Source organism: Eumetopias jubatus, unplaced genomic scaffold (genome assembly GCF_037043125.1).
Source record: "Eumetopias jubatus isolate StellerSeaLion01/CBP00866 unplaced genomic scaffold, mEumJub1_p1.0 scaffold_3, whole genome shotgun sequence".
Classification (NCBI taxonomy): Eukaryota; Metazoa; Chordata; class Mammalia; order Carnivora; family Otariidae; genus Eumetopias; species Eumetopias jubatus.
Genome location: NW_028274809.1, coordinates 133078762 through 133099430, shown reverse-complemented (window position 1 = coordinate 133099430; position 20669 = coordinate 133078762). Strand labels below are relative to the sequence as shown.

Here is a 20669-nt window from a genome sequence, read left to right as displayed (position 1 = left end):
ACTCCTCTGGAGCTAAGGGACCCAAAATATAGCCCTCCTGATTAAAATGTGTATGTCTGAGATAGCCTTTTGTTGACAATTTCTGTCAAGCAGAGAAGTGCATCAAATGGGGCAGGTGTCTGGCCCAGTGGGACAGGTACCTGGACAGGGGCTGTGCTCCAGAGAGTTCTCCCCACACACCACGCCCCGCATGTGGGACAGGGGCTTGCAGGGTGCTGGGGGGGGGTGTGCAGATCAGAGGGTCTGGCCACCGGCGCGACCTCCACAGTGAAACCCGACCCTTCTCCGCCCCTGCCCCCCTTGCAGAAGCGGCCTTGCACTGGCCTCAATTATGCTTCTCGCACGCACAGAGCCAGCCAGAGGCAGCCTTTAGATGAATAAAAATAAACTTTATTCTAATACAGCATGGAAAGTTTTTGAAACAGGAACTCTTCTTATCTGACACACAAAAAACTCTTACCCCCTGAACATCTAAAGGTTATATCCTGTACAATTATATAAATATTTTCATGGCCATATACACATGAGGTTTATGGTCCTAAAAGCCTTTGTGAAATCAATACAATTAGATCCTTTAGACAATGATTAACCTAGTTAGAAAACAAGAAACCCTCCTGAGCACAGCCAGGAGTAAAGGAAGGACAGAGCAGGGAGAGGCCCGGGGGAAAGGAAGACTGAAAACGACAGGAACACAGTGGAACCAGCGCAGGATTGTAGTGGGTAAGACCCAGCAACACGAGATTAGAGGCAAAAATGGAAACAAACCATCCGAGGGAACGGGGAGCTGATCCTGAGATCAAGTTTCATTCTAAGTCGCTAACAATGAATCGGCCACCCAGCAGACTTGTTCTTCTAGGAGCAGTGGCTTTTTCCTGTTTATTCCTGCCAACTGATATTCTGGTGACAGCCACCACGGAGAAAAGATTTCCCTGTTCTGGCATGTGCGCGGGCTGTGCGATCCTGGGCGGGATACCCAGCCTCTCTGAGCCTACCGCCCTGCGCGTCCAACATGGACAGCAGTACCCACTGGCTAGTTTGCTGAGAAGATTACAAGTAGCCTAGAAAAAGTGCTTACACTCTCCCTGAAACGTAACTGGTACTCAATAAATAAAACTATTTTGTGTGTGATAAGGGCTCTCTCTACCTTAAAATTTATTTTCTTTCTACTCGTGTACTACCATGTGGTTCTGTCAATCACCGCCGGCTTGAGTGTCTAAAACTGGCCCCATTCCTGCCAGTCTGACGTCCTACAATCACAAAGAGCCACTGAAAGTGTGAAACAGGCTCTCCCTTGGGGAAGCAGTGGTGACTCCTTTCCTAAGGCGCCAGTCCCGTGTGCAGAAGTAGAAGCTCCTGGAGAGTAAGTGTGATTTCCTCTTCTTCGGGTACGGGTTTCCTTGCAGTTGCACACCACCAGGGGCACCATGGACATGAACTCTACTGAACTCCGTGAGCTGACAGTCCCATAGCAGACCATGTCATTGAAGCTCCCGGAGGTGTGCAAGGCGGTTCTGGCAAGTGCACACACCTCCCCACGGGATGCGGTTTCAAGCACCACAGGCCTCCACGCATCCCAAGGACCTGGACCCCAGAGGAGGCAGGATTTCCTAGGTCTCAGGCTTTGAGACCCTCACTCCAGCGGGGCAGAAAACAGTCCACAAGAGCATGCCATTCCGAGGAGCGAGAAGCCAGGACTCCATGGCCAGGGGGCACACAGGCAGCAGAGAACTCTCGGCCTGAAGAGAAGCAAGGCCGGCTCTCTGGCCGGTGTGTGAGGGAGCAGATGCAGGCCTGAGGGCAACAGCAGGGATCACTAGGGTCCTGCTGTCAGAGATCAGGCAGGGGTGGGCTGGGGTGGGCTGGTGCCAATGTTAAAAACAGAAAAGGAAGAGACAGTGCCGGCAGACATCAATGGGGTGTGTTTGAGGTAAACTGTGGTCTCAGATACGCAATGCATGTGGGTATTGTCAAAAAGAACCCAATACAAGGCTTCTCCTGAGTTCTAAGGAAAGGCCCAGCTAAGATTTTGGTCCTGATGAGATTTTCCTCATTTTACAGGTAGTCATTCCAAACACCAAAGCAGAGGTCTGCGAGGAGGGCTGGCTGTCCTCTCCTCTGCTCTTAGAGTCCAGCAAGGTTCCCAACAAGCCCAGGCCAACAGCATGGTCAGGCCGGGAAGCCTGGCCCCTGTGCTGGCGGGATCCAGGCCAGGGGGGTGGGGGGCAGGGCCTACCCAGGAGTCACATCTGGATGTGGCACATGCTAGGAGGGATGACCAGGAATGTCCAGGGAGTGGAAGTCCCCATGGCTGGAGGGGAGCTTCGCCCATCTTGCTGCTGGTGCTGCACTTGTTTGGTCTCAGCCTCGGCCATGGGGAAAGCTGGGCCGGCTACTCACTGAGGAGATGGACCCCTGGCTCTGCACCCGCCTGGAGCTTTCAGATGCACTGCTCCTCATCTCTGTCATTCAGGAGCAGAGACCACTTGTCCCCACCGTCATCAGCTGCAGCACTGTGTCGAGACAGCTTGTCAGACTTCAAGGAGGACAGAGACACCTGACTGATGAAGCTGACCTGGTCCCAGGGTGTGGTCCTTGGGGAGTCCCGTCGCCGGTCATCCATGCCGATGTGCACGCTCACCTGTGATGCTGTCAGGGGCTTCATGCGGCCCTGGGCCTGCGCCTCATACCTCTCCAGGTCGGGCTTCTTATAGCTGCCAAGTGAGAATCCAGGAGCATTTGAGCCATTGTGGGTGCAGGTTTGTTTTGAAGGATGGAGAAGAGCTCTCACCAAAGTCTTTTAATAACATAATGGTATGGAAACCCCATGGAGTTTAGGATTTTAAAAGGAGAGGGTATCGAGCTCCTAGGGTTCAGGTAAAGTTCACCTGATTGAGAAACTTCCCATCCAAATGCCCGGCACAGTGTAGGCTGCCATTAACTTTTGTTAAAGGAAAGCACGAATAAACATCTTCACAAAAAAGGACAACTGATAATACACAAGGACCCCACGTGTACGGGGCATTTACACGAACAGTGCAGATGGCTGGGAGGTGCTGAATTACCCCCTCGTGGCGCTGGTCAGGTCATGACATGCCCCCGCCGCGGTGCACTGGGCACCTGCGCCCGGCACCCGGCACCCGCCCATCGCTAGCCCACGGGGTGGCTGGGTCGGGGGAGAAGGCCTAGTGGGCACCGCCTATGGTGCGCGCTCCTGCCTTGAGGGACTCACCACTTGAGCTGCAGCGATGAGAGAACCACAGACACGGAGGAGGCCGCCATGGCCGCCGAGCCCATCCACGGCTGGAGCACGATGCCAATGGGCATGAAGACCCCTGGCCAAGGGAAGGACGACACTCACGCCACAGCTCAGAGGAGACGGTCCTCACCTTGGGCTGCCCCCTGTGAAGTTCCCCATCTTGGGGTGGCTCAGAAACCCCCAATGCCATGTCATGACCATGTGCCCGCATGCCTCTGAAGTAGGTGGTCTCGAAGCCGGGCAGGGGGTTGCTGTCTAGGGGACTGGGGCCTCCCACCCACCCTGGTCTTCCTGGGACAGTCCACAGGGGACATCGTGGGTCTCAGGGGGAGCTGCGAGGGAACATGGAATCCCAGGAACCATCTTTGCAGCTTTCGTTTACCTTTAGAGACTTATAAAGTGGAGAACATGATAAAATCAACTCTTTCTAAAATGGTTTTGCCCCGCCAGCCGGCCAGGCAACCAGGCAGCAAAGTGGGCTACTCACTAAGTTGGGCAGAAACGCAGCAGGCAGAGAGAAGGCCTTCTGGCCAGCCGCTGGAGTCAAAGGTAATCTGGCAGGGGAGAGCCACCCTACCTGCAGCAATGGGTATTCCGATCAGGTTATAAATCAACGCCAGCACCAGATTGAGGCGTATTCTCCAGACGGTCCTCTTGGAGAGGTGAATGCTAGCCACCACATCGAGCAAATCGTTCTGTAGGAGGAACACATGGTCAGTCAGGAGCTCTGTCCCCTGGCCCTCACTGCTCCCACAACTGGGACAACAGGGCACGCAAAGATACAGCCGAGCTCACTCTGATGAGGACAACGTCAGCGGCCTCAATGGCGACGTCCGTGCCTGTCCCGATGGCGATGCCCACATCGGCCTGGGCCAAGGCCGGCGAGTCATTGACCCCGTCTCCCACCATGGCGACTTTCTTCCCTTCATTCTGGAGCTCCTGGACCTTGGCCACCTTGTGAGAAGGTAGCACCTCTGCAAAGACTTTGTTGATGCCAACCTAAAAGGAAAGGAAACAGTCATCAAAAGATAAATACATGACAACACCTGGTGTTGGCAAAGGGTAGTGAACGGCAGCAGAAACCTGTGCGGCATCCTGCCCCGACTCCCTCCGGCCTCCAAGCCCAGGCAACGATGTCAGTCACCAAACCCTAGATCCCAGGGCATGCCATCCCTGTGCCCCGCTTCCATGGCGGCTTAAGTTCTCCCTGCCCACCTCCCGGCCTCCCAATCCTCCCCCCATCCCCACCGTGGTCTTTCAAAAACAGTGGTCAGCTGGTCACGTTACTCTCCTGCTTAAAGACCCAGTGGAACCCACTTCCCTTGGGATGACATCCACACTCCTCGGTCTGCCTCCCAAGCGCCTCTGGACTTGGTCTCTGCCCGCCTCCAGCCCTCACTGGATTCTGCCCCGTTCAGCTTCCTGCAGCTTTCCAGCCCAGTGCCATGGTGCTCATGCTGCCTGCTCTGTCCTGGAAACAGCTTCCCTTTCTCCAACCTTCTCCCTCTTCTCCAAACGACCACTCCTGACTCAAGCATTTCCACCCCTGGGAAGGTGGCTCCAGCCCCTGCCAGGCTGGGGTCAGTCGGCGGCTCCCACGTGTCCTATGCACTTTTCTGTTGCAGAGGCAAGCACTCAATTCAACCCTGGCACTGGTCACCCTTCCCCCGAGGACAGCGAGCTGCTGGAGCACAGGCGCCCTCTTCACTCCTCTCTGGAGCCTGTCACATGAATGGTGCTTAGTAAGTGCTCACTGAACGGATAAGCACGTTTTAACCAGGAAAAGAGGCGGTACTCAACAAGTCCATCATTAGCAAGGAAGGCCACGGAGAGGTACCGCTGCTTCCCTTGTAAGAAGCAGTTCACTTGCAAAAGCCTATGGTGTACACACGTTTGGGGAGGGTGTGTAATTTCAGGAACTTGCACGGGAGGCCTCGCCGTGTGCGGGGTTGGGCAGGCAAACAGCGCGCACTCGGAAGTGAGGGACTCAGCCGTCTGTCCGCCGCACAGGGCGTGAGAAGAGCTGAGCGGACAAATTGTTGCCTTAAAACAAAGCCTCGGAAGTCGTGTGTTTCAGCTCTCGAGCCATGATCTTTGTTTTTGCCCCATTGGAAAGACAGATACAGAGAATGTTGGAATTGCGTTTTCCAGGGCAGCAGCCTGTCCTGAGTTCAGACATCCAGGCCCCAGGGACGTGAGCTTGGCGACCGCAGCACAGTGGTCTCCCGTGGGACGCTGCACAGCTCGGGACAGAGCAGAGCAGGCAGAGTGAGACGCACCTGGCGAGGGGAGGCCAGGAGCAACGTGGAGCGTTCAGAGGTACTGGCACTCCCTATGTTTCTTCAAACTGCTCCAGGGAGCTTAAAAGCAATTTCAAAGGGGGACGATCCCCAGCCCCTAGTCCCTGGCACACACCTGGGTGGCGATGGCTCTGGCTGTCTTCCGGTTGTCCCCTGTGATCAGAACCACGTCCACACCCATGCTCTTCAGCGTGTGCACAGCCAGGGCTGCCTCCTGCTTGACTGCGTCCGCGATGGCAATCATGGCGCAGAGCACACCTGCAGGAGACACCCTCGGTAAGTCCACAAGGGCAAGCACCGGACAGCCCGAGGAGCAAAGGAGGCTGTGCTACCGGAAACAGTTTCCATAGTGGAACGTCACATGTGAACAACAAAACGCCAAGTTATAGAACATAACCCGGTTTTTATTTTGTTTTTTAAAAATAACCTACATTTATAGATGCATACAGAAGTCTGGAAGGAATATGACACGTTAACGGTGGCTCTCTAAGGGGTAGGACAAGGAGTCATTGCATTTTCTTCTTTATGGCTCTCAGAATCTTCCCAATTTTCTGCAAGGAACAACTATTACTTTGCAGAGTGCCTGGCTCATAATAATAATAATACATGTTAGCTATTAAGATATGAGAAATAGAATGAATACAATAAATGTTACTGAAAAGTGATGAGTGTCCAAACAGAAAATGAGTCCTTCCTTTTTCTCTCCCTACAGAAAGCATTTGTTGGGGGGTGGGGTCTGTTGGAGCGCATCTTCAGAGAGTGAGGCAGGAAGGCATTTGAGGCCTGAGGTGCGGCAGGGCAGATGCAGGGGAGCGGTGTGACAGAGGGCACAGCCCCTCCAGCAGAGCTGGTTCTGATCTGAGGAGCTGAGGGGACTGCAGGTGTGTAAGGGCTTCGGAAAGGAAATGGCGGAGTGAGCAGGGAAAAAAGAGTGGCAGACATATTTAACATATTTAGTTGAAGCATTAAAAATAATAATTTTTGTTGCTTATCTGCATACAGTTTTACTTCTATAAGGAGAAATTACCATTAACAAGGTAAGAGTCCAATCATCTGAGGCGTAAAGGCCCAGACACACACGATCTGGGGGAGCTCTGCAGAGGGGCAGCGATCTCGTTACTTAGGACCCTAGAGGTGAACCTCCTGGACAGCGAGCTACTGCTGTGTGTGCAGTGATGGAGGAGGAGGGTGACGGAACCGCTGGCTTGGACATAAGCAGACAGTGATGGCGAAGGCAGCTGAGCTGCCTCACTCTCGGGGGAAAGGATGGACAGAGCGAGAGAGAACCTCCGGACCGAGAATGAAGTGAGAAAACTGGCAAGGCATCATTTTGGAACACAGAATTTAAATTAACAGAGAGGAAGATTTATTAGGGGGGAAAAGAAAGAAGAAAGTCTATTTTTTCCAGATAGCCCCAAGAAACTCCATTGCTAAGAGCAGAAGAAGGCGAGGGTGGGGTGGTACCGTCAATGGCCACCAGGATGGCCGTCTGGCCTTTCATCTCATGATCTTTCATCGCGTCACTGATGTCGCTGGAAATGGTTAGGCCGTTGCGCCTCATCCATTCGCGGTTCCCAATCAGCACAGAGAAGGTCTGGGGGGTCGCATCTGTTTAAAAGAGTTTGTGGTTATTCCCAAACAGTCCAATTTTACTATGAGAAAGGACTAAAAACCATGGAATCCTTTTAACAGCAAAAAGTCCCATTTAACTGTTTTGAAACACAGGAGCTAGCAAGCACTTCTCATAACGCCACCCTTAAAGGACCAGGGAAACAGTAATTAATGTGTGGAACATCAGGCGGGGGGTGGATCAAAATGGGGTGTGAAAAGGTACATGCAGTGTGTGCAAAAATGTTATAAACATTTGGTAGTGTCCTTATTTGCCTTTAAGAGCTATCTGCTGGTTCCTTTTCTGCAGAGATTAGAAGCAGCAAGTGTAGCTGGGTATAGATGACCCAAGGTGCGTCAGCAAATAACAAGTCTACTTCTGTGAAATGTTTAAAAGCTGTACCTCCTAAAAGGCCAGGTGAGCCTTTCTCCTGTCACCTTCTAACTATGTGTGCCACTAACCTAAGGGTCACCACACAGGCCTGTCCTGGCAGCTAAATGGAAGGGTCATGCTGGCATCATGCTGGGTTCTGAATTACTAGAAGGCTGCAGATGGCTTCTAACATTACCCCAGCGCACTTAAGAGAAAACACCAGACACGGGCGTTTTGGGTGGGGAGGGTGTCCACATTCTCACGCTGATGGCTACAGCAAGCTATCCCCAGAATCAGAAAAGCCGTATTCACTCCAAGCAGTACCCCTTGTTGGCTTGGGCAGACCACTTCCATCTGCCTTCTCTGCTGCTGCCAGCTCTGTAAATACGACACATGCCATCGGGGTTCTACAGCACGGGAGGGAGACTGGAGGAGCAAAAGTAGAATTCCCATCTGTCCCCTTTGTAGCTTAGAGAAGCAGCACTGACTTGGATAAGAAAGAAGAGACTCAACATTATGGGTCACAGAAGCAATACTCTAGGGGCACCTGGGTGGCTCAGTCGTTGGGTGTCTGCCTATGGCTCAGGTCGTGATCCTAGGGTCCTGGGATCAAGTCCCACATCGGGCTCCCTGCTCCATGGGAAGCCTAGCTCTCCCTCTCCCACTCCCCCTGCTTGTGTTCCCTCTCTCGTCTCTCTGTCAAATAAACGAATAAAAACCTTAAAAAAAAAAAGAAGCAATACTCTATGAATTGCAGTAACATACACTACTTCTGTCTGCCATTAGTGTCAAGATTCAGAAGTATCAGAGAACCCAACAATGGACAAACGGCAGGCTTTCCTGGGGGAGCCAGGCACGCGGGACCCTAGCCAGGAGCCGCCCTGGCCCACAGCTGGGGACCCACGGCAGTGCGCCGGCCTGGTGCTCTCTGGTTAGGCACACTGCCAGCTGACCCAGCCAGGCCCAAGCTGTGGCAGGCCGGGCAGAGAGACAAGGGCCAGGGATACCTATTGCCTCGGGAACGCCGCCAGTCCTGCTCAGGGGAGCAGCCTGTTTGCTCTGCTGGTGCTCGCTGTGGGCCAGGATGCCCTCCACGTTACTGACTTTGCAGCCGATGCCACAGCCTGGCACTGCCTGGAAGTCCGTGCAGTATCCCAAGGTCTTGGTTCCCAATTCCTGTGAAACCAGGGAGAGAGGGGAGGTGAGCAGGAAGCAGGAGAGGCACCAACCATGAAAGCAGGACTGGGCCAGTGAGAAGATCGACTAGTAACTTGGCAACTGCTTCTCTCATCCAATACAGACATTACAATTATTAAATGGATGCCTCATGACACGGGACAAGGGGCAGACTAGGCAGGAGAAGAGCAGTTCACGGCAAATGCCTCAAATTAAAGGAGGTAGAGGGAGCCAAAAAGAGAAGAGATACTATTTTTACGTTGCAAATAGTTTCATGAGAATGATGGAACAGACAAGCAGTAACAAGGCTGCTCGGAGGCCTTCAGGAGGTCACTGCCCATTTACAGGCCCTGGGGGCGGGGGCGAGGGCAGAGGCAGGAGACAGATGTGAGGAGCTGCTTCCTGTGGGGTTAACTACACAGCAAAGGAGGGATGACAGAGCACGTTCGTCCTGAAACATTCCCCAGAGAGGGGGAAATGGTGGTCTGAATGACCCTACACAAGACACGGACAGAGGTTTCTGGAAGACTCCCTATCCAGGTAGAGCTGTCAGCTTTGCCCCAAGGCATTAATTGTATTTGCCCAGACCATTTAAAATTTTTCAGGGCAATATTCTGGCACATCCTGCTGCTTCTATATTTAGACTGAAAACAGAAAATGCAACAGGACCTTTCGTCTGGAGAGGTCAAAGGATGAATGCTTCCCCATTAACTGCCAAGAACCCACTGGGCATTCGGCTCACCTCTGCTGGCGCCTTTCCGTTTCACTGCCCCCGGTTGAGGGGCTCTCTCCTCGTCTTGCCCCATCCCCCCATTCCGTTCTGTATCCCCTTTGCACTGAGCACTCATTAAGGACTGAACTGATACACCGTCCATCCTCCCCACCAGACCATCAGCTCCCAGAGGGTGGAGTTCACATCCTAGCAGTTTTTGTTGTTCCAAGCACAGATGCTCAGTACGTGCTCTCTAAGTGACTGCTAACACTTAATGGCTTTTGTGATGATCTGGAAATGGGACGGGGGACCCATCACTGACAGCTGCATCTCCACCTCCTCCACAGGGATCTGCTGAGGGGTTCCCAGAGCCCACAAGCCCAGGCCTCCTGCAAGGCAGCTGACCCAGGTTACAGAGGCAGCAGAAGAGGCATGTGAGGAGGAAGGTGCTTGGAGGCTTTCAGCCCAGCCGGTGAGAGTGGAGAAGGCGGCCAGCCAGGGCATGGAGGATGGGGGTAGGGGTGGCAGGGGGAGGGCCGATGGAGGGGGGGGCGAGGGGGCAAGGGACAAGCAGTGCCCAGGTCCGCATACCTCTTTACAGTACTTGGTGACTGCCATGCCCAAAGGGTGCTCGCTGCTGGCCTCCGCAGTCCCCACCACAGCAAGAACCTTCCTGAGGGGCATCGTGGCCACATCCACAAGCAGGAGGACCCTCATGACTTTGGGGACCCCGTGGGTAATGGTGCCAGTTTTGTCAAACATCACGGTCTTTATCTGCCAAAACAACCACATCTTGGTGACCACAAATACAGATGGAAAGGACTTTAAGAGCCCACACAATCTTGAGGCCGAACTCCACTCAACCTACCTCCAGAGGGTCACAACACCCCTTCATAACCCTGTTAACACAATCTCCTACAATCAATCCCGGGGTTCAACCAGTCCCATGACAAAGACACGGTTTCCCTTTCTGTGCAGCCTAAACAGTCTGCACTGTGACTTAACCTTCCTCAGGTTGAGCCAGAAACTGTCACCCCAATTTCACAGGAGATGGCATGGAACCATCTTCTGGAAAGTGACACTACACAGATTTCCCATGTCAGGACCCTGGCCATCTGCCCATCTCCCTGTGCAGTTTCTCTGGCCTGCCTGAGTGCACATGCCTACTGAGAATAAGGAGCTTGAACTCCAGGTTCAAGAGAGGAACGGAGGGGCGCCTGGGTGGCTCAGTCATTAAGCGTCTGCCTTTGGCTCAGGTCATGATCCCAGGTCCGGGGATCAAGCCCCGAATCAGGCTCCCCGCTCAGCGGGAAGCCTGCTTCTCCTTCTCCCTCTGCTGCTGCTCATGCTCTCTCTCAAATAAATAAATAATTTTAAAAAACAAACAAAAGAGAGAGAGAGAGAGAGATAGGGAGCGTTCCCTGGCCATAATAACAAGCAACCACCAGAGCCAGTTTCCCCACCCGGCCCACTTGGTCAATGGCAGCTTGCACCAGTCCCCATGGGTCTGGATTCAGCCAGTCAGTACCTGTGTCCATGGCCAGAGCCCACCCATCTCTGATGCCCATAGTTCCCCAAACCCTAGAGAAGGCGAGCTGCTTGCTGTGGTCAGACTGTCCCCCTCACTTAGCCAACAACTGATGCTGAGCAGCAGTCTCTGCACCCCAACTGGTCCTCCTCCAACAATCCTTGCACCGTGCAGCCACAGCGATCTTCCCAACTGGGAACCCAGTCCCACCCTGCAGGTGCTTCGGACCCCTCCTCGGCTCCCTGCTGTTCCCTGGGTCTTACACATTCCGAACCCTTGATGCAAACTCCAAGGCCCTTCCAGGCCCCGCTCTCCCTGCCCTCCTCCCTCAACAGCTTCATCTCCTGTCAGTTTCTCTCTCCCTCTCAAGTGATTTTCTTTTGGTTCCTTGTCATTCATTCCGTAAATAACTGTTGAGGGCGTCCAGTGTGCCTGGCACTGGGAAAGATGCTGGGGACACAATGGTGAGGAAAAGTTCACAGTCCTTGATCTTACAGGTCGGTGATGTGGCTGTACAGCCTCCTTTCCAATCTCCACTGCCTGGCTAACTCCAGCTCGACTGGGCAGTCCCAGATGAACCTCTCTATTTCCTTCTCTGCCCGTGCACCCCCTCACCCCTGGGCCAACACCCGCAAATGCAGGTCAGGTCCCCGCTACACTGTCCTCGCACAGATGTGTGGTTTACTGACCCCATATCTGCCTCTCCCCCTAAGGTGGGAGCTCCTTGACAGCCGAGGCCCCTGGCCATCGCCGGGGCTTAGCACAGGACCCACACACAGTAAGGGCCCAACAAATACCAAGTAAATAAATGGAGAGATAAATAAATGGAGGGATGGGCATGCTGGGCCCAAGATTCTCCACAAACACTGCTGCTGACTATTCCACTCCCAGAAGTCAGGGTCCCTCTGCTAATCACATGGATGTGCTCCAGTACTTTCCTCTGAGCCCGACTACCTGGGTGTGAGTCCTGGCCCTGCCACGGATTAGCTGCAGGCCTTTGGGAGAGTTCCCTCACCTCCTCCTGCTGAGCTTCCTCATCTGAGAAATGGGAATAATAAGCACCTACCTCAAAGAGTTGTTAATGAGATTAAATCAATTCATATTTAATCCTGCAACTGTTAGCTGTTGCTGCTATTAACCTTCCCAGTCCCTGCTGGCTTCCTGTTGTACTCAATTAACAGGGCTGTCCTCAAGCCTCTTCCAGGTTTTTCTCTTAATACAGAATTTAAACAGATACTACTTGCCCTCGGCCTCTCTTCAGTTTCAAAAAAAAAAAAAAAAAAAATCACATAGTAACAGCTACAGAGTCATTCCAGCCAAGACCTCAAGGGATAGCCAGGGGCGCAAGGGCCAACCTTGTGGGCCATCTCCAGAGGCTTGCCTCCTTTGATGAGGATGCCATTCTGGGCGGCCACCCCGGTGCCCACCATGACCGCCGTGGGCGTGGCCAAGCCCAGGGAGCAGGGGCAGGCGATGCACAGCACCGTGATGGATGTCTGGAATGCAAACCGGATGATCACCTCTGTCTGGGAGATATGCTTGTTGGGGGTCTGAAAAGAGGAAAGAGATAAAGGCAGGCTGAGGGTTAAAGGAGGAATCTCACTGACTTCTAATCACATAAGAACATTTGAGCGTGGGCAGCAGGACCTCAGATGCGTGATGAGCTGGGGTTTGGGAAACACGTGCAGTCCTTCTACACATCTGCTTCAGTGCTGTGTTATCACCTGGCTCACTTTACTGGTCCCCATCCCAGTTCCCCAACTTGACGCTCTAGGCTTTCCTCTGAGAGAGCCATGAGGAGAGGAGAGAGTCATATAAAACTCCCTCCTAGAGGAAGGTGCACAGACTCCAGAATTGGCCCGTGCACGGCCATGCCCCGGCCCTGACACTAACTTAACATCTCTGCGTGTCAGCTCCCTCACATTCAGAATGGAGACAATAATACTAATAATGCCCAACTGTTGTTGGAAGGATTATATGAGCTAATACACATATAAATACATATAAACACATAAATATACATTGTACAATACCTGGCACGGGAGAAGCGTCTAAGAAATTATAACTGTCACATTATCAATATTACATATTAACAATACTACACATTATTACTGTTATCATTATTATGAAAACTTTAAAAAATGATAGGTCTCCAAGGAATCTACCCTAAGGTGATAATCATACCAGTGGCCAAAGATACAGAGATATTTATCACAGCGTTTTTTTTTTTTTTTTTTTCAAAAAACTAGAGACACCCGATAGGGAACTGGGGAATTAAATTGTGAAGATGAGGTGCATAATGAAATATTATTCGATTGTTGAATCGATGATGCATACCTATACTTGCTGACATGGAAAGACACCAGCAACATTGTTAAATAAAAAAAACAAGTACAAAACGGCATGTGTTATGACTGAATTAGTGCAAAATTATCTGCCTATATCTCTATATAGCCTTTCAACAATACTGGAAAGTGGTTTACCAAAATGCAAAAAATCGTTACTCCTAGGAATGGGATTTGGAGCCATCTTTATTTTCTTCTATTTTTTCCACTATTGTTTTCTTTGTAAACCCAAAACAAACAAAATATGGGTCTCCTTTCCAGTTACCTGCCGACACATATGGGTATGACTATTTGCATTCTGACATCTTGATTTACCTTGGTTTATTTTGCAAAATGGCAGGTGTCTCTGAAGCACAATCAGGAGACACTAAATTCACTTTAATCACAGTATGTTTTCTAAATCAAGGATACAGACCACGATCTCTTTAGCTTCCACCTACACTTTATTCCTTGATTTTGAAAGGCAGAATTCTAAAATAAGGTGTATTATTAAAGAGTCATTTCACTTCGATTAGAAACAGTTGGATTTAGATAGAGGGACACTGTATTTAAGACATCATGCAATTTTTAGAAATAAAGATGATGTGATTTAAAAAAAAACAGTAATTCTCATCAAAATAGCACTGGGCATTCTGATGGGATTGGTGGACTTCTTGAGGGTGACATGAACCTCTCCCTACAAATGACTTTCAGACAGCAGGGTGATAATATCTTAAAGGAACATGCAGTACCTCATTTGCCAGCATCCTCCCTGATATTGCAGATAAAAACAAAAGAAGCCAAAGTAAGATGGAAAGGCAGGGAACAGCAGAAAGCCCCATATTCCAACTTGTTTAGGAACTTTTCCCACAGCCACATGCCAATGAGCTGCTCTCCCGCAAAAGCAGAAATCTGAGACAGTCAGGTGCCGTAATAGCCACTGGCGAATTCTAGGAATATAGTCATAGGTTATTTTTCAAAGCACCGAGGTCTCCTTAGATGTCAGAAAGAGTTTAACTTGGACATTTTTCATTTTAGGATAGGAAATTTGAGAGAGAAAATGACATCTTAGTAAATGACATGCACCCCAAGAATTTCAGATATGCCTTTAATTATGGGTAGACCTTTTTTTAAAAAAAAAATTATCCATTCCATATTTACAATTTCTTATTCTATGGCTTTAAGGTAAAATAGGCATTCACTTTGGCTAAGTAGGAGATACTTTAAACCATAGATAAAACACTGTTCCCCTCATGGGCAGTTATCAAATATGACTCCAACTGGGCCATTCCCTGTTGATGTACATCAAGGTTTCTCAAATTCAGCACTACTGACATTTGGGGCCAGACGATTCTTGGTTGTGGGGGACTGTCCTTTGCGTGGTAGGATGTCCGGCAGCATCCTCAGTCTCTACCCACTAGATGTCAGTAGCATTCCCTCCCCAGTCATGACAACCAAATGTCTCCAAACATCGCCAAATGTCTCGGGGGACAACAGAATTACTCCCAACTGAGAATTACTGTTATATACAGTTCTTACTTCTCGAGCAGAAAAGGTTATTTTTGTACTTTCCACTTTTTTTGGAAGTTTGAAAAACAGTATTTCCTAAGATAGTATTCATCATCTACCTTTTAACTCAAGAAAGCATATTCTATTGTCTCATGTATGTTTAATAAGTATTTATTATTAAAAAGCTATTAGCATTGCCTGGGAAGCTGCAAGGTTGAAGATGGTATTGCCAGACAGAGAGAGCAAAAAACATATTTTTCTTAAAATCTGTTAAAATGACATCATGCCATCCAAATTGTGAAGTGACCATGATATGGGCCTCATAACTCCAGAAATGGCCATGGTCACATTATGTAAATGTTTTAGACATGACAACTGAGAACTAACTGGTGTCTGGGAAATTATTCAACTAGAAGGCAAAGGGCATCTCTAAGAAAAACCTGCAGAAATAGAGTGACTGATGGTCCTATCTTGGCTAAGATTCTGCTGCCAATAAGTGAAGCAAGCAAATAAATGTAATGGGTAATTAAAGCCCAATGAATCTAAGATATGAGAGAATAGGATTAATGGCAAAAGATTATTTAAAACACAGCAACCATACTGCCCAGAGCATTCAACTTACAGGAAAGTATTTCTGAACAACACCAAAATCGATAAAACCGATTATAATCCATACCACCAACGTCAATGTTGAAATGATGATGATAAATGGGACAAAATATCCACTAAACCGGTCAGCCAGTTGCTGAATGGGTGCCTATGAAAATAAAACACCAAGACCATGAGAAATTACAATCCACAAAGAAATTATGTCCTCACAGGCATGGGCAAGCACTGGGGTTCTGAGCCCCCTCGATTAGTAAGTTAACGCCTACTAATCACTCTCTACTCAGCAAAATCTGCCTGAGTCTATGAAACTCTTAGAATAACTTCTAAAATGAGAAAGCTGATGTTATGTTATTTTTTAACTTTCTTCATTACCTTTGACATCTGAGCCTCTTCCACCAATTTCACAATCTGAGCCAACGTGGTGTCATTGCCCACATGGGTGGCATTAACGAGCACAGAGCCGTGTGCATTGATAGACCCAGCAATCACTGTGCTTCCGGGTTTCTTTGTGACCGGCATGGCTTCTCCTAGAGGTGGAGAAAAGAGATCAACCGTAACACACTCAGCCCCCATTCAGTATTCATGTGACCCGGCAACTCCTGCGATACCCACCCACAGGGAACAGGAGACAAGCCACCTAACCTGTGATGAGGGACTCGTCGGCCATGGTGTTGCCTTCCAGGACTTTCCCATCCACTGGGAACTTTCCCCCGGGGACAACTTTGATGATATCGCCCCGCTGCACCAGCTCCATGGGTACCTGCTCCTCTCTGCCAACAAAGCCACTCAGGTTACACACACAGCAATTAACCGGAGCTCAAACCTCTTGGTCTGCTGCCCAGCTCAGGTTCTCGACAAAGTGTTCGACTGGTTACATGCTCTTTGCTTTACATCAAGCAGTGGTATTCATTTTCAGATTGAGCCACTATTTATTGTGCAAATACTAAGGGGCAGGCACTTTACTAGGCACAGGGAATATGGCTGGGAACAAGACAGCCAAGTCCCCATCCTCAGGAAGACCCGTTCTGCAGAAGAAACAGGTAACAAGACAGTCCCAGGTATTAAATAAGAGTTAGGATGCAAATAATGTGACTGGAAGCCTTTCTGGCGGGGGGAGGAAGGGTTCACTTGGAAGATGAACTGAGACCTGATGGTAAGAGGGGCCAACATACAGGCGAAAGAAAGTTCAAGGAGAAAAACCCAACTAATGCAAAGGCCCCAAGGCAGGCAGGAAGGGTGCCCTGGAGAACCAGGAAGAGAAGCAGGCAGTCCAGATCCTGTGGGGACTTGCGGAGCAGAGTACGGGCTTTGGATGTAAGGTTTTTACTGGGAAGTGACATAATTTGATTCATGTTGTCAAGTCCTCTCTCTGGCTGTTGTATGTGAGCGGACGGCAGGGACAATACTAGAAGCCGGGGGAAGAGGTGGGTTGTTGCAACAGCCAAGCAAAAGACAGAAAGAAGAGAATCAAAGAGGGAGCTCTAAGTTCTGTTACTGCGATGGAGGCAAGTGTACCGAAGCAGCTGAGGGAGGGCGCGAGAAGAGAAGGAAAAGAGATGAAATAAAGACCTTCGTGTTGATCTCCTTTGGGTCTGGGATGCCTATCTGACTTCCAGGGAAAATGTCAAGCAGGGAGTAGAAAACGGGACTTGAACTGAGAGGAGGGGGCAGAGCCAGAGGTGCAAATCCAGGAGCTGTCCCAACACAGATGGCATTTACAGCCAGGAAATGGTGCAAGCGCACCTGGGTGTGCGAGTGGAAAAGAGAAGGAGTTCTAGAACTAAGCCCTGGGGCCGGACAACATCTGGAGGCTGAGCAGGTGGAAGGGCCCGGGTAGGCGGGGCAGGGAGGCCCGCGAGGTGGGGGAGCAGGTGTCCCGGTCCAACCGCCAGATAGGCAGACTTCCTCACACTCTGCACTTGGGCTGGGTACCTCCGTGAAGGTCAGTCACACGTGCATAAGGAACAAAACCAACAGAAAGTTTTCAATGGAGAGACTGGAGGGCAGGGGGAATGCTGGTGAGAGGCGGAAGGAAGATAAAACCCAGCACTAGTTGGGCTGGGGTACATGGAAGAGGTCTGCTGTGGGGGGGGGGGCGTGCAGTTTCAGAAGCTGCCAGAGGCGGCAGCCCAGTGGGAGGGGCGGACGAGAGCACAGGAAGCCAGCAGACGGCAGCTCGGCAGCTCGGGCCACCTTCTTGGGAAGATGTGCTGGGACAGGGGAAAGAGCAGGGGAGGGAGCGGGTCAGACAGGACCGTGCAAGCCGTAGGTGTGAGGGCTGGATGCTGGGGGGGTCGGCACAAGACAGACAGACACGCGGTGGGGGAGACGAGGGTAGGGCAGGAGCGGGAGACAGCCAGCCGGAGGCCACCAGGGAACCGCCACAGAGGCCAAATACACATCACTGTATACAGCCGACCCTTGAACGGCCCGGTTTGCACCACGCGGGTACAGGCAGGGTTTTAATAAATACAGTACAGAAATAGAAATACGTTTTCTCTTCCTTCTGATTTTCCTGACATTTTCTTTTCTCTCGCTTACTTTATTCTAAGAACACAATATATAATAACATACGAAATAGGTACTAACTGATTGTTTTATGTTGTCGGTAAGGCTTCTAGTCAACAGTAGCTTATTAGTAAAGTTTTTGGGAGTCAGAGGTTATATGTGGATTTTCGACTCTGCGCTGAGTCAGAGCCCCTAAGCCTCACCGTTGTTCAACGGTCACCTGTTTATAACAGTGCCTCATGACCAAACGGTGATAAAAGCAGATAAGCAGGCTCTGAGGTTTATGTTAGACACTCCCTTCATTCTACAAGGACTACATTCAAACTACCACAGAGAAAAATGTACAATAAGCTGCCTTATCAACATGAGAGGGTAACACAGACCTTTACTGAGTGTACAATACTGTGCTAGACTTGTACCTGTTTTTTCTCACTGAATCCTCCCAAAAGTATATGAGGTAAGTGATATTCACTCCCAGTAGAGCAAAAACCTGAAGATTTAGAAAGGCACGAAACTGAATCTACATGCCCATTTCTTTAAACATTGCTATGTATAAATGTATAAAACTTGGGAACCAAAATGTGCAGAGATGGTAAATATTTACATCAAAATTTTCTTTTTTAAAAAATTGTGCAGGAGCATCCTCTGCAAAATGAGGATTCAAGAGTTTGTCCGTATCCAAAGGTCCAGCTCGGTGCCCCATGCCGTCCCCTCCCTGCAAGGCTCTGAGCACACGCAGCTCGGGCCGGTGTACACAAATACAAGCTCAGTGCCACGGGAGACACTGTGTGCACCAGGTGCCAGGGACACGGTGGGGAGCAAAGCAGACATGGCCCTGGCCTTGGGAGCTCGGAGTCCTCGGTAGGGCACTGCTGAATCACAGGTCAGTGGTGCCATCTGGGTCAAATCCTGGTACAAAGCCACAGTGTCTTCTTTTCTACAATGGTGATTTTGTTCCAGGATTAACTGAGAAAATGCGTGTTCAGTACTTAGTACGGTGCCTGGTATGAGGTGAGCGCCCAGGGAATTTCACTTAATGGACGTTTTCCCCAGTGACGGGCCTCTGTGCAGCAGGCACTGTGCTGGACTTGGGTACAAACAGGACAAAGTGGAGCCTTCCTCTCAGGATACTGACACCCCAGAAGCTACAAGCAGACTTGTGAATGTAAGTTCAGTAATGGCCATAATACAAGAAATGGGGTAGGAAAAGGAGGGGCACACTGAAGTCTCGAGTGCTGGGAGTAGATATGAGGAAACCCCTTTGGGGGCTGGGCAGGGTGGCAAACAAGGAGAGAAGGACTCTCCATAATCTGAGAATGTTCTTCGCTGCTTCTTAAAGTCTCCCAGTGATGGAAACGCCCAGGCCCTGCCCCTCTGAGGCCTGTCTACTCGATCTGGAGGAGTTTCCCATTACACCACGTCCTCACTTGGTAAGAGAGGCCTGTCGGGAGAAGGAGCACCTGCTCACTTGAGAAAGGGAATCAGGAGCTAATGGCAGAAACTGCTCCCCCAGAATAACCTAACTACTAAGATTTAGAAGGTTCGCTTCTATGGGGATTCTTCAAGAAATTGGCACCCATGTCCAGCTGGGTGCCCTTCTAAGAAACCTTTAGTAATGTCAATCTCTGCTTAATCTAAAGTTGAATTTCCCCTTTGATCTGAATTGACCATATCATTCTAAGTCCAAACAGCTTAATTTAAGGTGAACAGCACTTGATGGGGGTCAAGGTGGCTCCTTCCAGTGAATTCCCAGCATGTCTTCTTCAGAAGCTTGTGTCCCCCAAAACGCCACAGTGCAGGAATACACGTAATTGAGAGACAGTGTTTTCCCTAGCATTTCTTCTGCTTCAGGAGCTTCTGCCAGTAGTCTGTCTGCCACACCTGTCTCCTCTCTGCTCTCCCTCCTCATCTAACACAAAGTAAAAAGACAAAAACTTAAGAATAGTTCTTAACAGCCACTACCTAGACGAAGTCTGTAACTCTGCTTTCCCCACTACCACAGGAGACTTCAATGCAGGGGCGCCTGGGTGGCTCAGTCGTTAAGCGTCTGCCTTCAGCTCAGGTCATAATCCCAGGGTCCTGGGATCGAGCTCCGCATCGGGCTCCCTGCTCAGCAGAAGCCTGCTTCTCCCTCTCCCACTCCCCCTGCTTGTGTTCCCTCTCTTGCTGTATCTCTCTGTCAAATAAATAAATAAAACCTAAAAAAAAAAAAAAAAAGGAGACTTCAATGCAGGAAACTGGGGACCAGGTCATGTAGCCCTTGAATGTCACCCCAACCAACATGGGGTGATTTCTTGAACATTTCATGGTCCTTTCATCCATTCAACTAGTAATCTGAGCACCTGCCACGTGGGTGTCCCAGGGCAAGTGGCACAAGAGCCAAGCAGGCCTGGGGACAGGAAAGGCTTCTGGAGGACATGCCCCCCAAGCTGAGCCCTGAAGGACAAGCAGCCAGGCAGAGGGGAAGAAGAAAGGTGTGTGGGGAGACACGAGAACCTCCTCCTGGGAGCTGCCATTGGGGTGTGGCTGGGATAAGATGGAGGCATGGCGGCACAAGGGGCTGAGTCCAAGAAGTGGGCCGGGGCAGACGCCGAGTCTCACGTGCCTACTAAGCACACAGACTTCATCCTAAGGATGGCAGGGAATCGCTGAAGGAGCTCCAGCTACAGAGGAATACAAGCAGATCTGTGCTTCCGAGAGATCTCTGGTTTGAATGTGGGAGGATATTTAAAAAGAGACGAAGCTGGGAGCAGGAGGCCAATGAAG

At 50.3% G+C, this 20669-nt stretch overlaps 1 protein-coding gene across 1 annotated transcript in view; it reads right to left on the bottom strand.

The window, feature by feature from the left end:
• Positions 1 to 368: 368 nt before the first annotated feature.
• ATP7B (ATPase copper transporting beta) overlaps positions 369 to 20669 on the bottom strand; it is a 73396-nt gene continuing 53095 nt past the window's right edge. Inside the window, exons 11-22 of the mRNA XM_028107860.2 lie at positions 16038 to 16165; positions 15768 to 15922; positions 15409 to 15543; positions 12309 to 12503; positions 10017 to 10199; positions 8545 to 8713; positions 7021 to 7164; positions 5672 to 5814; positions 4052 to 4255; positions 3834 to 3951; positions 3230 to 3332; positions 369 to 2711 (exon numbers count right to left, since the gene is read on the bottom strand). Coding sequence (XP_027963661.2) covers positions 2438 to 2711; positions 3230 to 3332; positions 3834 to 3951; positions 4052 to 4255; positions 5672 to 5814; positions 7021 to 7164; positions 8545 to 8713; positions 10017 to 10199; positions 12309 to 12503; positions 15409 to 15543; positions 15768 to 15922; positions 16038 to 16165 — 1951 coding nt within the window. The 3' untranslated portion in view covers positions 369 to 2437. The remainder of the gene's footprint in view (positions 2712 to 3229; positions 3333 to 3833; positions 3952 to 4051; positions 4256 to 5671; positions 5815 to 7020; positions 7165 to 8544; positions 8714 to 10016; positions 10200 to 12308; positions 12504 to 15408; positions 15544 to 15767; positions 15923 to 16037; positions 16166 to 20669) is intronic.